The sequence below is a fragment of the Amphiura filiformis genome, chromosome 20 (assembly GCF_039555335.1).
Source record: "Amphiura filiformis chromosome 20, Afil_fr2py, whole genome shotgun sequence".
NCBI lineage: Eukaryota > Metazoa > Echinodermata > Ophiuroidea > Amphilepidida > Amphiuridae > Amphiura > Amphiura filiformis.
This window is the reverse complement of record NC_092647.1, coordinates 30,553,943-30,566,941: the sequence shown is the minus strand read 5'-3', so window position 1 is coordinate 30,566,941 and position 12,999 is coordinate 30,553,943. Positions and strand designations below refer to the sequence as shown.

Genomic DNA, 12,999 nt, shown 5'->3' with positions numbered 1-12,999 from the left:
AGCAGGGGAAACCGTAAATCGATAAACTTAGGGCTCTATGTGAAAGGATCGGGTGTCTGGCCCAAAATTCCACCGAGGAAAAACACATGGACACCAGTGGCGTAGCCAGGGGCGGGCGCAGGGGGCAGACAAAATGGGGACGGTAAAGAGCAAAATGTCCTTAAAATGACCAAAATGGGACAAACAATTGACAAATGTGGACGGAAAGTCTGACTTTTCCTCCTAAATGGGGACGAAAATCCGGCCTTGCCCCCTAAATGGGGACGAAAATTTGGCTTTGCCCCCTCATACCAAAATCCTGGCTACGCTGATGGACACTTCGGAATCTGAAAGTTTGTTAGTATTACTCTGCCATGTCATTAAATTAAGGAAAAGGTTTAATTAATCTTTGATCTTATTTCTTAAAAGTTCTGACTCTTATCAGCGCAAGAATGCTGGCTCGAACTTTCACTTTCTACTATTAAAACAGGAAATATTCCACCAAAGGATACAATGTTGTCTTTAGCTTTGTGTTGGTGGTAACTGGCAGTCACTAGCGAAGTGCAATTGATCCCAGCAATGCTCTAGGTTGTTTCCTTTTTGTCAAGAACCCATTCATTCATTGGTCAAAATTCATCGGTGGCAAAAAAAAACCGTCTAAATGTTTTCTTAAATCCTAATACTAAACACTGAAGTGCTTCTAAGACGACTTAGGTGATATTAGCTGATATTTAAACCGCCATTGATTAAGTATAAGTCGAGCAGATTGTTGACTACGGAATATGAATGTGTTACGATGGTGTCTAACAGTTAGCTTGATATTCTGTGTTATGGATTGCGCCAATGGCTTCAGCTTGAAGAAAATCTGGGATAAAATACCGGACCCAGATAAAATGTGAGTAAATACTTTTGTATTCTAACCTATTCTTATCATTTTCATAGATCATCAAATTGCCGGTACAAGTTACATTCTGCAGTTCCCCCAGTTGTAAATACGGATCAGTGTTACGTTGTAATACAACAACCGTTACTTACCCTGATTCAGTGCCGGATTTGCCTTTTGAGGGGCCTGAGCTAGGTCTATAGACAGTGGCGGCGGAAGCATTAAATTGAATTTAGATGAAGACGAGCATATATTATTCAGATTTTACAATTAATATGCGCGCGAAGCGCGCAAAAAAACAACCAATTTCAGACTATTTTAACCAAAAATTAACATAAAAATTGCTATATAAAAGGCTAGCATCAATAACTTACACACAAAACATTTGATTCAAAGGTTCTGAACTGAAGTCGGGACACTTTTTAAAATCGTTCATTATTTTTCTAAATTTATTTTCTTCCATTTTTCTACTATGTGCTTTATTAATTCATTTCGAAAGGGATGGTGAGTTCGGCAACCTGAATGCGTTTGGTGTTGTTATTTTATGATGAATAAATCTGGGCGTTGACTGGTGCTGATCATATTTGGAGGAATGATTCCTCCGCCAATGGTCCTCCAAGATACGTCCACATAGATCTTAACCACTGGGATGGCATTTGGGGGATAGGGGCCCTGCAGTTATACAATAATTTGAGAGAAAAATGCAACATACCGATCATCGCAAATCACAGTGCAAATTAGAATGATTATGAAAAAAAAAAAACACAAACGAGAAACGTACTCATGGAAATAATCAAGTGAAATTAACTTCAAAAAACAGTCAACAGAATTCCAACTATGTACTGACATGTTGTTAATTAATCACGAGTGCTGTTATCATTTCACGATGTATGAAAATTAGAAGAGGTGATATTTTTAAGAACATGAACATCAGAAACAATCTCCGCCAAAAACTGCTTCTCATAGTCTTTAGGTCCCCATTCAATAAATGATTTATTTAATCGTTTAAATCTGACCGAATAACAAACAAGTTATTTATCTTGAATAGAGCCTGCTGGATTGGATCCCGGATTGAATTCTCTGGATTGGATTCTTATTGTTCACAATATACCAACTTGACGATAATAGGTACACCAGAGACATCAACATCAGGCATGTTTATAGAACCGAACCCATCAAATATTACAATCCCACCCTGTGGGCTCAACATTTTCAATGTTACGTCAACTTCTGCCGGGTTTGAAAAAGAGCGAACGTTTCTTTATTTTTACTACAGGCGTGATCTCCGGATACCAGGTAGGTATTAGAGAGATTGCGATGATACATATGTGATGCGTGGGCCGCGCGTTTATACGACGTTCAAACCGGCGTTAAATATTGCTAGTCTCGGTTCAAAGCTGGATTGAGCTCATTCGTCACGAAGGAGTACACGGCGGCGGCTGGAACAAAGACTAACATCTGATCTGGCCACTAGAGGGCGATGCGATTTTTAATGAAAATTTAATGGTCACCGATTCCTCTGCCTACTTACAATACATGCTTTTGATTTTGATTAAAAACAAATAAAAAGGTTAACATGCTGCTTAAAAGTAATTGTATTTCAGTACTTCCCAAATATTCTAGTTGCATCCATTATCATGACTTTACTTTCAAAATGAGACGTTTTCGTGGTGAAAATTAGGCGCCTTGCATGAACCTCGACATGCTGTAAAAATCAGCATATCAACGCCACCCGTGTCCAAATTGTGAAATCGCAATGTCATTTTTTATACGGAAAGTATCACACACATTTCAATGGACAATCTCTGCGTATGAACATCGCGTATAAATGAAGTCAATTTTTAACACATCGCTGTAGCGTTATTATAATGATTTGTTACAAACAAAAAGGATAATAAATTATTATAATAATTAGACTTTCCTCCGTATGTTCATTATATTTGACTGTCTTTAACATATTGTGAAATGGACAAATTTCGTGCATTTTCAACGATGTCTCCACGTTCATTTTGAACGTGCATAATCTTCAAAACTGGCTAAATATGCATATGCGACGGTTGCGACCTCGCTTCGATCTATAAAAAAATCTATTGTAACGCTTGCAGTTGAATAGGTTTTGAAAGAATATTGTAAGCTTCTGTCTGTGCTTTAAACTCCTAGTCTGTGCCTTGAAAACATAAACTGACAAAAATCGAATAGTCTTGAGTTGGTAACATTAAATATGCGAAATTAGCCTGCGAATATTGTAAAAATGAGTCCTTCTAGTTGATGAGGGGAAGCGGCGCATGCGTAGTGGGAAATGAACGTATCTATTGTACAGGTGGTGTGCGGCAATCGTATTTTTTGTTATACTTAGCCTGAGTCCCTCGGCCCATATCTCGAGCCTATTAAACAAAATCGCCATGCGTGGCTGTTGAAGAACTATAGTGGATGTTTGTCGCGCTGACACGCTGTAGGTTCCATCTCGACGGACTAGTTAAAAGTGACAAATGATGTCATCGGTGATTAGGTTCTAATTATTAGCATGCTTGGCTAGCAGCCTCTTCGTACCTCTTAGCTCTGATGTGCTCATACTGACGAATCACGGATATGCCGTGCGTCCCTTTTATCAGTGACTAGACTGTAAAATTATTCGGTTTTTGTTACTGCGCGCGTCAATTAAGTACCAACTTACGCTCACGTAAATTCACAGAAACGCGTGCTGAGTCTCGCGTGACGCCAACTCGCAACTATAATTGAAGACTGAATTAAAAGCACTAGTTCGCGTCTGCGTGGGCAAAGGCGTGGCGTGATTGGTTGCTGACCTGCGCAGTACGGCATTTTTGGTCTGGTTGACTGGACGTCATACACAAACTAGTCTTTTTAATTTGGTCTTCAAATAGCGTAAGTGCTACGCCCAACTGCGTACATGTTATTCTATATCAATACACAATGTTATGAGTCTAACTTGTTTTCGCCTATTATAAGCCGAGGGTCCATCCAGTGGCAATTTCCAATAGGATTTTTGTTAATTTTCATTTTGATTGGTGAGTGTCCTTTCTTTGCCCCCATGACGCTACGCCACAGTAACCGTGACAGCTTACGAGTTGATGAACTGACAATATATACATTCATCTTCAAATACATATACCTAAAAGAAGTCAGTTGTCTGATTTCAGCATTCTTTTTATGATTTATATCAATCTCTTATAGATTCCAACAATACCTGTATGTGCCTTGAAGGTTTCTCCGACAGTATGAACGAACGTTTTGACGTACAGTTTTACGACGATGGCTGTTCTCTATCAGAAGGAGTCTGTCCATCACCAGATTTATCGTTAACTTGTGACTGTAACCCGTAAGTTATGAGTATTTATGACAACCGACGCGTCGGTTACATGTTACATTTTACATGTTTCACCGTCGCGACGGTGTAAAATGTAATATTCTCTTAGGGGTTTGCAACGTAATTGCAATTTTGAACGTTAAACAATTCCTTTCCTTCCGGTCCTTTTAAGGCAACTAGACCTAGTTGTCAGTTTGGACTGAGTGAAGTAAGGTTGAGAGGGGCTGGTGACTTCATCAATGAGCAGAGTGATCCATGTAGGTGGACAGAAAAGTCAGAGAGGTGTAGTAATATTACTTGATAAAGAAACGTCAAAGAGCGTCGTTTAATTTATCCAACACAGTGATGGGATGTTGCTTGTCAAACTAAAAGCAGGCCTGGTTGATCTAATTGTACTTAACTTCTGCTTTCAAAGAGAAGAAGATAACTAAGATATATGATGAAATTGTGCTGCTGTTCAGGAGCCAGAAATAGGAAGCGATAACATTACCATTACATGAATTTGGGATGACCTATTCATGTCAGTGGGAGAAGGCAAATATGGTAAAGAAGTGAAAGTATGAATAGGGGATAAAAGCTTATGGAATTCTAAGGAAATTGATGATTACCAAACAACTGCAAGTTCCCACTACCAAATAGAAGGCGTTACATCTGGAAGACACTAGGGGACACCGGAAGATACCAAAATAAAATTCATCCTGGTTAGGTAAAAATACAGGAATAGTGGGAAGAGTCGTAACACATGTGCAATGTGCATATCCAGCCAAAACAGATTACAACTTTGTTAGTCATACAATGTAAAACAAGCTGAAAAAGAACCAGAAACCAGAAGTGGATCAGAAAGTGGAACTCAGAGATCAATGCATTACATTGAAGGAACAAGTAACTAATGTGTGCAAAAACCAATATTGGCTAAGAGCAGAGCCACAAAAAACAATATATGGCTCAGATAATGTTACAAAAAGTGGAAGAAAATAAATTCTGAAAAAGGAAGAAGGAGGTACAATAGCGTAAGGATCAGTTGGAGCAAAAGGCAAGAGAAAAGTGGCGAAAAGAACAGTGTAATGAATTGGAAGATCTAGAGAGAAAAGGAAGATCTGATTTAGTCTATGGCAAAATAAGAGATCTGATAGGTGGAGTGAAGAGTAGTAGCCAATGCATGCAATGTAATCATAGATCATCGGGCAGTTATTGATGGGACCGGAGATGATTGAAGTACGGGGGGGGTCATGAATATACTGGGGGAGTCATAGAATTTGTAGGCCAAATATAGGAGGGGGGGGGGTATGATTTTTCAACACCCAAAATGGGAGGGGGGGGTTATAGAATTATTCAGGGCTGCTGACTCAAAATTTAACAATCAAAATGTGCGCACAATCTTTTGTTATATAATGCAAAATGTTTGCGCCTTATTTACACACACAATCAAATTTTAACACACTCCGCACACTTTCTTCGCTCTAAAGTTTTGGTGCGCTCCTCGCGGAAGGGGGGGGGGTCGTAAAAAAAAATTGCCCGCGATAGGGGGGGTCATAAACAAATTTACTCCGGTCACCGACATATTCATGACCCCTCCCCTGCCGAAGAAAATGACATCCCCCTTATAAGACAATGAAGGTAAACCATACGAGTATTAATTTGGAAGCAAAAAGCACATGCAATTGATGATGACAGCAAAGGCCCAGATATCCTTGAAAGAGAGATACCTGCAGCAATTGAGTATTTGAAAAAGAAGAAAGCAGAAGTGACAGACGATATACTAGTAGAGATGATAAAGAACCTTGGAGACAAGGGCCCTGAGGATTTGAAGGAAATCCGTAAGCAAATCTACACATTAGACTGGCCAGATGACTACATGACAGCTTCACTGAATTTACTGAAAACAAAAACAAAACCAAAACCAAAAATACCACAGAGTGCAAAGACTACAGAACCATATGTCTGATTCGATTCTGAAAGACAATTCTTTGAATCAGTCAACCAGCAGGTGAATTCAAAGGATAAGGATAATGTCATTGCAAACCCCCGGCCCCAGTTTGGCTACAGGAACGACCGTGGTACCAAGAAATTGGAGTAATGAGGACGTTCAGCGAGAGAATCCCTGAATATGGCAAAGAATTCCGATTTATCTGCTTCGTTTTTGAGAAAGCCTTCAGTTTCAATGGGTGCGCTGGAAAATGAAGCTGTATATTCTGAAGATGATAGGAGTTGACATGAAAGACATAATTGATAAGCCATGTGAGTGTGACACGTGCATAGCAGAAGTGAGAGTGTAGGAGTTTCAAACCCAAGTTTTCTTAATAGGGAGAAGAGTGCGTCAAAAATGTATTTATATATTCATTTATTCACTTATTTATTTATTCTAATTTTTACAGATCCAATTGTACATGCGGAGAGAGTAATCATCGTCACAGCCAGATTTCATCAATTCAGAAAGAAGGAAACATTCGAGAAAACGCCTCTGACACTTGCACAATTCCACGTAAGCATTGTTTTCAACCCGAATAAGTGCTAGTAGAAGCAATGGTTTAATGCGGATATCCATTAATATGAGTTGATATGTGTTTATTTTGGTAAGCCCTCTCATGGTCTAAGATTGTGCTATTCTATTTAAAATCCACACTACCCCTATGGAAGCCACAGTCATGGGAGTATGAGTTTCAAATAGAATAGACAACTGAGTAACTTCCATTGAAATACTCACTCCAGTTGTTGAAGATATAGGTAAAACAATAATTAGGGAGAGTATGGGTTTCAAAATGATTAGTCCTCACCAATTACATTTGAAATTCATACTCCCCCTATGGAAGATATTTCCAAAATCTTCCACAAGGGTAGTGTGGATTTCAACTGGAATAGCCTAATTTGCATGGCAAAATACCCCCTACACAGTGTCATCGCCCCGATATCTTCATGGCAGAAATCGCCATGGTAGGTTGAATCCACAGCCACGCATGGCCATTTTGTTCCGACCTTTGAGACGCATAATTAGCCGAAGGACATGACTAAGGCTACTCACAATAGCCGGGTAATTGATTTCTCTGTGCGTGAGTAAGTTTGTATACGCCATTCAATGGTCATCAACTTTTATACTGCCTCCACGGGAATAGGCCTAGTGAGTGCAGCTATATAGCCTACTACGCGCTGTAGTCCATACAGGACCAACGCAATATAAAATTAGAATTTTGGTCAGTTTTTGAGTCAAGACGCAAGCTTCTTTCTCAAGACGCTAGCTAACGACTATCATATATGTTCAACACGTATATTCAAGTACAAGGAACCAGATCTGGATTCTTCAGACGAAATCATTTACGGGAGATATTCATCATTTTCTACCCCGGTATCCAAAGATTTTCGTCTGAATATCAAAATCGTGCATAGCACATTCACGTGTATTGATCCCGGGTATTTATTTTAGTATCTCTGCTGTACCAAGTAATTATTAGCCAGGCGATGTCGGTGTGCCCATGTCTATTGTGGAAGTTGATATTTGCATCAACTATGATAATAACAACAACAACAACAAAAACCAACCCAAAACAAATAATTTCCCGGTAATATAATAAAAGACAGAGATAAAAAGACTTTATCGTGTCTGACGTCACTGTCAATCAAATTCCCTACGATCCTTGATTGGTTAATAACGCGTAAAAGGAAGGCCGGTTTATCTGGTGCCGATCGATCGGAGAAAAGGAATAGCAGAAAATGGCGAAAAATTACGTACTTTTACAAGGCAAAAAGCAGCTTTTCTCGGCATTGTTGACATGGTGCCTTCGGGAACGAAAGTTTCCTACTATAAAGACCTAACTTTTGAGATGGTTTGTATGTTTGAAGGTGCAAAATTAACAATTAAGGCACCCGGTTATACCGCCGCGTTCAGCAAGTCATCATCACGACACTTGTAAACAAACCGTGCTCGAGACAGATGACGTCAGACGCGATAAAGTCTTTTTATCTCTGTCTTTCATTATAATTAAAAGGGTATTTGAAAAGCTTAGTTTCAAAACCACTTACATCCACTTGCCGAATTTTGAGAACACATCAAAAAATCATCAAAAAAAAATCACTTATATATGGGGGTTTGCAACAAAAGCAATTTTTGGTGGGATGATGCCAAACAACAGAAAATGACCCGACCGTAGTTGGTTTCAACAACGAATAGGGTTAAATAAAACTAACCCCGTAAAAGGGTTGATATTTTGACCCCGTCGTTTTAAGTGTGTTTAATTAGGACAAATACTTAAGACAGGTAGTAACGTTTAATTGTATTGTAAAAATATGTAGAAATTTCTCTTGACACTCTGTATCAATTATGCTTTTTTCCTACTCAGTTTCTGATTTGAATCTAGGGACGTACATGACTCGTGACACCAGGACATGTTATCCGACGAGTGGCTATGGTCATTTTTACGACGGCCAGACATACAACTGTACATTTTGGATGTTTTGTATTTGTAATCAAGATGGAGATAATAAGATATGTGATTGTGATTCTGACGCTGCGGAAGGTGGCGGGAAAAGCGTACGTGAAAGCGACAAAAGCGCACGATCCGAAGAGTTTAGGGATACATATTCAACTCAGTGTATAATGTAAGTTGGTTTATTGAAGTCGTCGAGCTATACTTAAAACCATTATTGACGAACGATTGATTTTAAACCAATGACATCATTCTTTACTTAATAATAGCATGACTGTATATGTAAGCTGATTGGTCAGTTCTGAGACGCAGATCATCACATGGCCAATGGGATAGATCGGCACTGCAATGGTTTATCTGTTAGTTTTTTTTCCCAGAAATTGATAATTGTGATCAATTATTTCAACATATAAAACGGAAATTCACTTGCTCTGTATTTTTTGTCATTCCAGTTCTAACATGTCTAAGGAAAGTGCAGAATACAGCCCAGAATCTAATGCAGGTAAGCTAATTCTTTTGCATTCGAGATCAATAAGCTGAGAAAATGCGGTTTAGATTTTATAATGATCCTGACTGACACTGCAACTTTATAGAATGCTAAAACATCCCTTAAACGTTGTACTTACAGCCTGTCTCAAAAAAAATTGTGCAAGTGAAAAGCGCCCTCTTTGGCAATTGAATACCATCAAGTTTTCTGTACATTTGAAAGCACTTGATTGGTTTAGCAAACGCTGTTAAAATAAGATTAAGATTTTAGAATTATCATTATATTATTTTAACATTATTGCCTACAAAGTTTTAATACAAAGATACAATGTTTGTATTATAGGCCTATATTATTCTTGCAAACTAGTATCTAAAGCAAAGTATTAATGTATATTTTAAATGGCCTATCGAAAGGAAATTCATTTCCTTGTGTCACTTAGGATTTTTCAGGCTTTTTATATTTATAAAATTGTTCAATACACGTGGTTGACCGCCTAATGTTTTAGCAGTCCACTAAGCTCAATCGGTAAGGCACTAGACTATGCAGTCCATAATTTTGTAGTGTAATTTTTTTAAAAATAGATCCGTACTCATTTATTTTGGATCCCATTTAAATTAACAAGATCTTCAACTCATTATTTGTGACACGATCAAGGGAAATGAGTCGGATGTCGCTAATATTGATTTTGAGATATTGGCAAAGAAACTGTTTAAAATTCTTTTGTTTTATATTATTTTCAGCAATTGATAAATTGATGTAACTTTGCAAAGAAATATCGTATCAACACGAGGTTTTCAGTTTCAGACAGCTCTATCACTCTCAGAAAAAAAGTTCAACTTAGAACCTTTTTTGTCCTGTATGCAGAACCCTAAGCAGTAATAAGTTTCTAAAAGAACCTTAAAAAGTTCTATAAAGAACCATAGAGATTTAAATAGGCCTGGGGACATTCTAATTCATTCATTCAGGGACTGTTTCTTGGCTACAGAACTTTTTTGGTTCTACAAAGAACCCAATTGAAACCCAATGGGGTTCTTTGTAGAACCAAAAAAAGTTCTGTAGCCAAGAAAAAGGTTCTTTGTAGAACCTTAAGCTTGAAGAACTTTTAAGGAATCTTAAAGGAAGAACCCTCAAAAGGTTCTAAGTAGAACATAAAAAAATGTTCTTTATCCAAGAAAATGATTTTTTAATACCAAAAAGGGTTAACACCTACGTTTTACTTTTCTTAACTTTGTGATGAGTCCCTGAATGAATGAATTAGAATGTCCCCAGGCATATTTAAATCTTTAAGGTTCTTTATAGAACTTTTAAAGGTTCTTTTTAGAACCTTATTACTGCTTAGGGTTCTGCATACATGACAAAAAAGGTTCTAAGTTGAACTTTTTTCTGAGAGTGTATAAATGTCCTCTTTAGAAACATATATATATATGTAAAACTCATTTTCGATCAGGGTCGACATGCGACTCATTCCCCGTGATCATGTCACATTTGACAAGCTTATCCATTTCATTTTGACAAGATTCTGTTAAATCCCTCTCTGTCATGTCTGTCAAACTACTCAAATTTGATAAGTTGAGTCATTTATCGACTAGAGTCTATTCATTCTATAATGTTTGACAAGATTGCCGTTTTAAAATGACAAAGCAATGTTGTCAAATAATATCTAGTTGACGAGTTTCTCATCATTCTTGTGAATGTCTATTCAAAACTGAGTAGATCGTATTAAGAGTGTGTGCGAGAGTTCTTGATGGAACGTGTTCGAGTCCTGCAGTGTCTATTAATGTTCTCGTGGAAAATTGAGCTACCTTTTTCCTGGGCACAACTGGGAACTTATTTAATTGTCCCCGTCTATCCATATGAAGCTCAGGGAGCTGATCCTGGCTGCGATGGTTATTATATGAAGGCTGACCATGAGTGTTTGCGCTTGTATAGAGCTCCGTCCCTGCATGATACTAAATGGTATGTAAGGTGTGTTTTGGGTTAAAGTGGTCATCGACTTTCTGTAATGCGCAACGCCGGATCTTATGTAATTGCGCTATGTAAATCCGTGGCCTTTTTTCATGTAGATTCAGGTTTGGACGATTTCAAAGCGTCCAACCCGTACGGCGGGTTGTATCTCAAAATTTAATTATTGAGCATATCCTTTTTTTAAATCTGTTCTGCCTACCTAGATCTCTGTCTTCAAGAAAAAAATGTAGATTTGAAGCAATAGCTGAGAAAATTGAATTTGAATCCCTGGATTTGAATAGCTGTAATTTGACACAGCAAAGTGTAGGGCAGTATTTGTAGCGATAACATTTATCCGTTCCTTATAAGTATGCAATAGCTCCTTTTCCTCGACTTATTAAATTCTTTTGTTCCATCCCACATCATGCAGGAAAACTCTCACCCGATACTTACGTGTCATGATGGTAACAGCTACAATTATCAAATATAAGAGCAAAGCTAGAAACCGACAAAAACAGACAGGTAAATCGACATGGTTTTCTTTCTTTTAAAACAACAGTGATTATTCAATTGATATTTCAACTAAATGAATGTTGTTGTTCCGTTGTGAGTTTCGTATTTGCAATACTTGCGTTTCTGTTACGATTAGACATGCTAGATGTGTGTGGGTGTATGTGGGGATGGGTGTTTGTGGAGGGGGTTTGTGTTATTTCATGTATTTTATTAATTGCTGATTTCTTAATGAGACATCTTAATCTTTTACCCGCTTAACGCTAATCGAGTACTTCTGTAACTTTGCAGGAGCTGAGTTTGGGTAGGTACGTTACCATGTACCGGCTCCGCTTCCTCTGACTAGTCAGACTCAGCATAGTCCAGATGCCGAGGCTGGAGTGAGTGATCTCTCGCTGGCACCAACCAGGAGAGGGAATTTATCTAATAAGCACGATTCTGTTGTATATGCAGAACCCGATCTAAGTAACATTCCAGGAGATAGTTCATCAGCAGAACAAACTTATCCGGAACCAAAGGAAGCGAAGGAACTATCAAATGGAGGGGGTACGGGCAATACACAAGCATATGACATACCTGATTTCAACATCGATCCTCAATTACCGACTTCAAATGCATCTATAAAAGTAAGCGGCGCAATTGCATACGAAGAGGTGGATTCGGTTGATAATCATCAATATAGCGTAACCACAGTTGATGTTTTACCAGGAATGTCAAGCCACGATGCTTCTAGTCTTAATGTAACACGTATTTCGTCAACTCTGCTAAATAATTATGTAACACCTTCCTCCAATCGTGTACTATTTGTTAGTGAAGATGCCATGCCTGCAAATGATTACGCAAAAGTTCCAAAGAAAGCTCATGGTGACGGATTGAATCGACCAAAGGATCCGAATACGTCTGGGGTGGGATGTGATATAGGTTATGGGTACCTTCAAGCAACAACACCAGCAGATGATGGAACTTGACCGTGGACTAGAAGCAAAGATATAAGTTTCTAATTAGTATTAGCAAGTGATAAACTTCCACTGATGATGCATGGGCTCGTTCGTACACGGACAAGCGTGACGAATGCGCTCAAAGGTAATGCAAATTATGGATACGTCGTTTCAATATGTCATTCATTTGAAAAAAAAACCAGACCTATTTAAACAACGACCGTGAATACGGTTCAAGTCAGTGGTTCCAGAAGAAACTATCATATCATTGTGACTGATATCTTTTCACTTTTTCAAGATATCGTGACTATTTATCGAATACTTTACTTGTGATAAACAAGTTTATAATTTTAAGTTCAGCTTAATAATTAATAATGTATCTTTTATTTCTCAAGCTTCGACTATTGAATAGTCTAGTCAAGTCACGTGACTTCGGGTCTCCTCTGAGTCTCGTGATTAGCTTTACCGCTCTAGTCACAATTTTGATGAAGGCCCACATATATGGTGATGAAATT

At 38.2% G+C, this 12,999-nt stretch overlaps 1 protein-coding gene across 1 annotated transcript; it reads left to right on the top strand.

The window, feature by feature from the left end:
- The first annotated feature begins 675 nt into the window (after positions 1 to 675).
- LOC140142267 (uncharacterized) lies at positions 676 to 11,498 on the top strand. The gene is made up of 7 exons (XM_072164235.1): positions 676 to 874; positions 1,911 to 2,158; positions 4,055 to 4,199; positions 6,563 to 6,669; positions 8,519 to 8,777; positions 9,058 to 9,107; positions 11,467 to 11,498. The coding sequence occupies exons 1-7, from the start codon at positions 762 to 764 to the stop codon at positions 11,496 to 11,498; spliced, it is 954 nt and encodes a 317-aa protein (XP_072020336.1). The 5' UTR covers positions 676 to 761.
- The last annotated feature ends 1,501 nt before the right edge of the window (positions 11,499 to 12,999 follow it).

Excerpts from the sequence above, each read along its gene's own strand:
- LOC140142267 (XM_072164235.1), top strand. The coding sequence starts at position 762 with ATGAATGTGTTACGATGGTGTCTAACAGTTAGCTTGATATTCTGTGTT. Across the intron at positions 6,670-8,518 it reads TGACACTTGCACAATTCCAC|TTTCTGATTTGAATCTAGGG; the intron begins GTAAGCATTGTT and ends TTTCCTACTCAG. Across the intron at positions 9,108-11,466 it reads CAGCCCAGAATCTAATGCAG|GAAAACTCTCACCCGATACT; the intron begins GTAAGCTAATTC and ends CACATCATGCAG.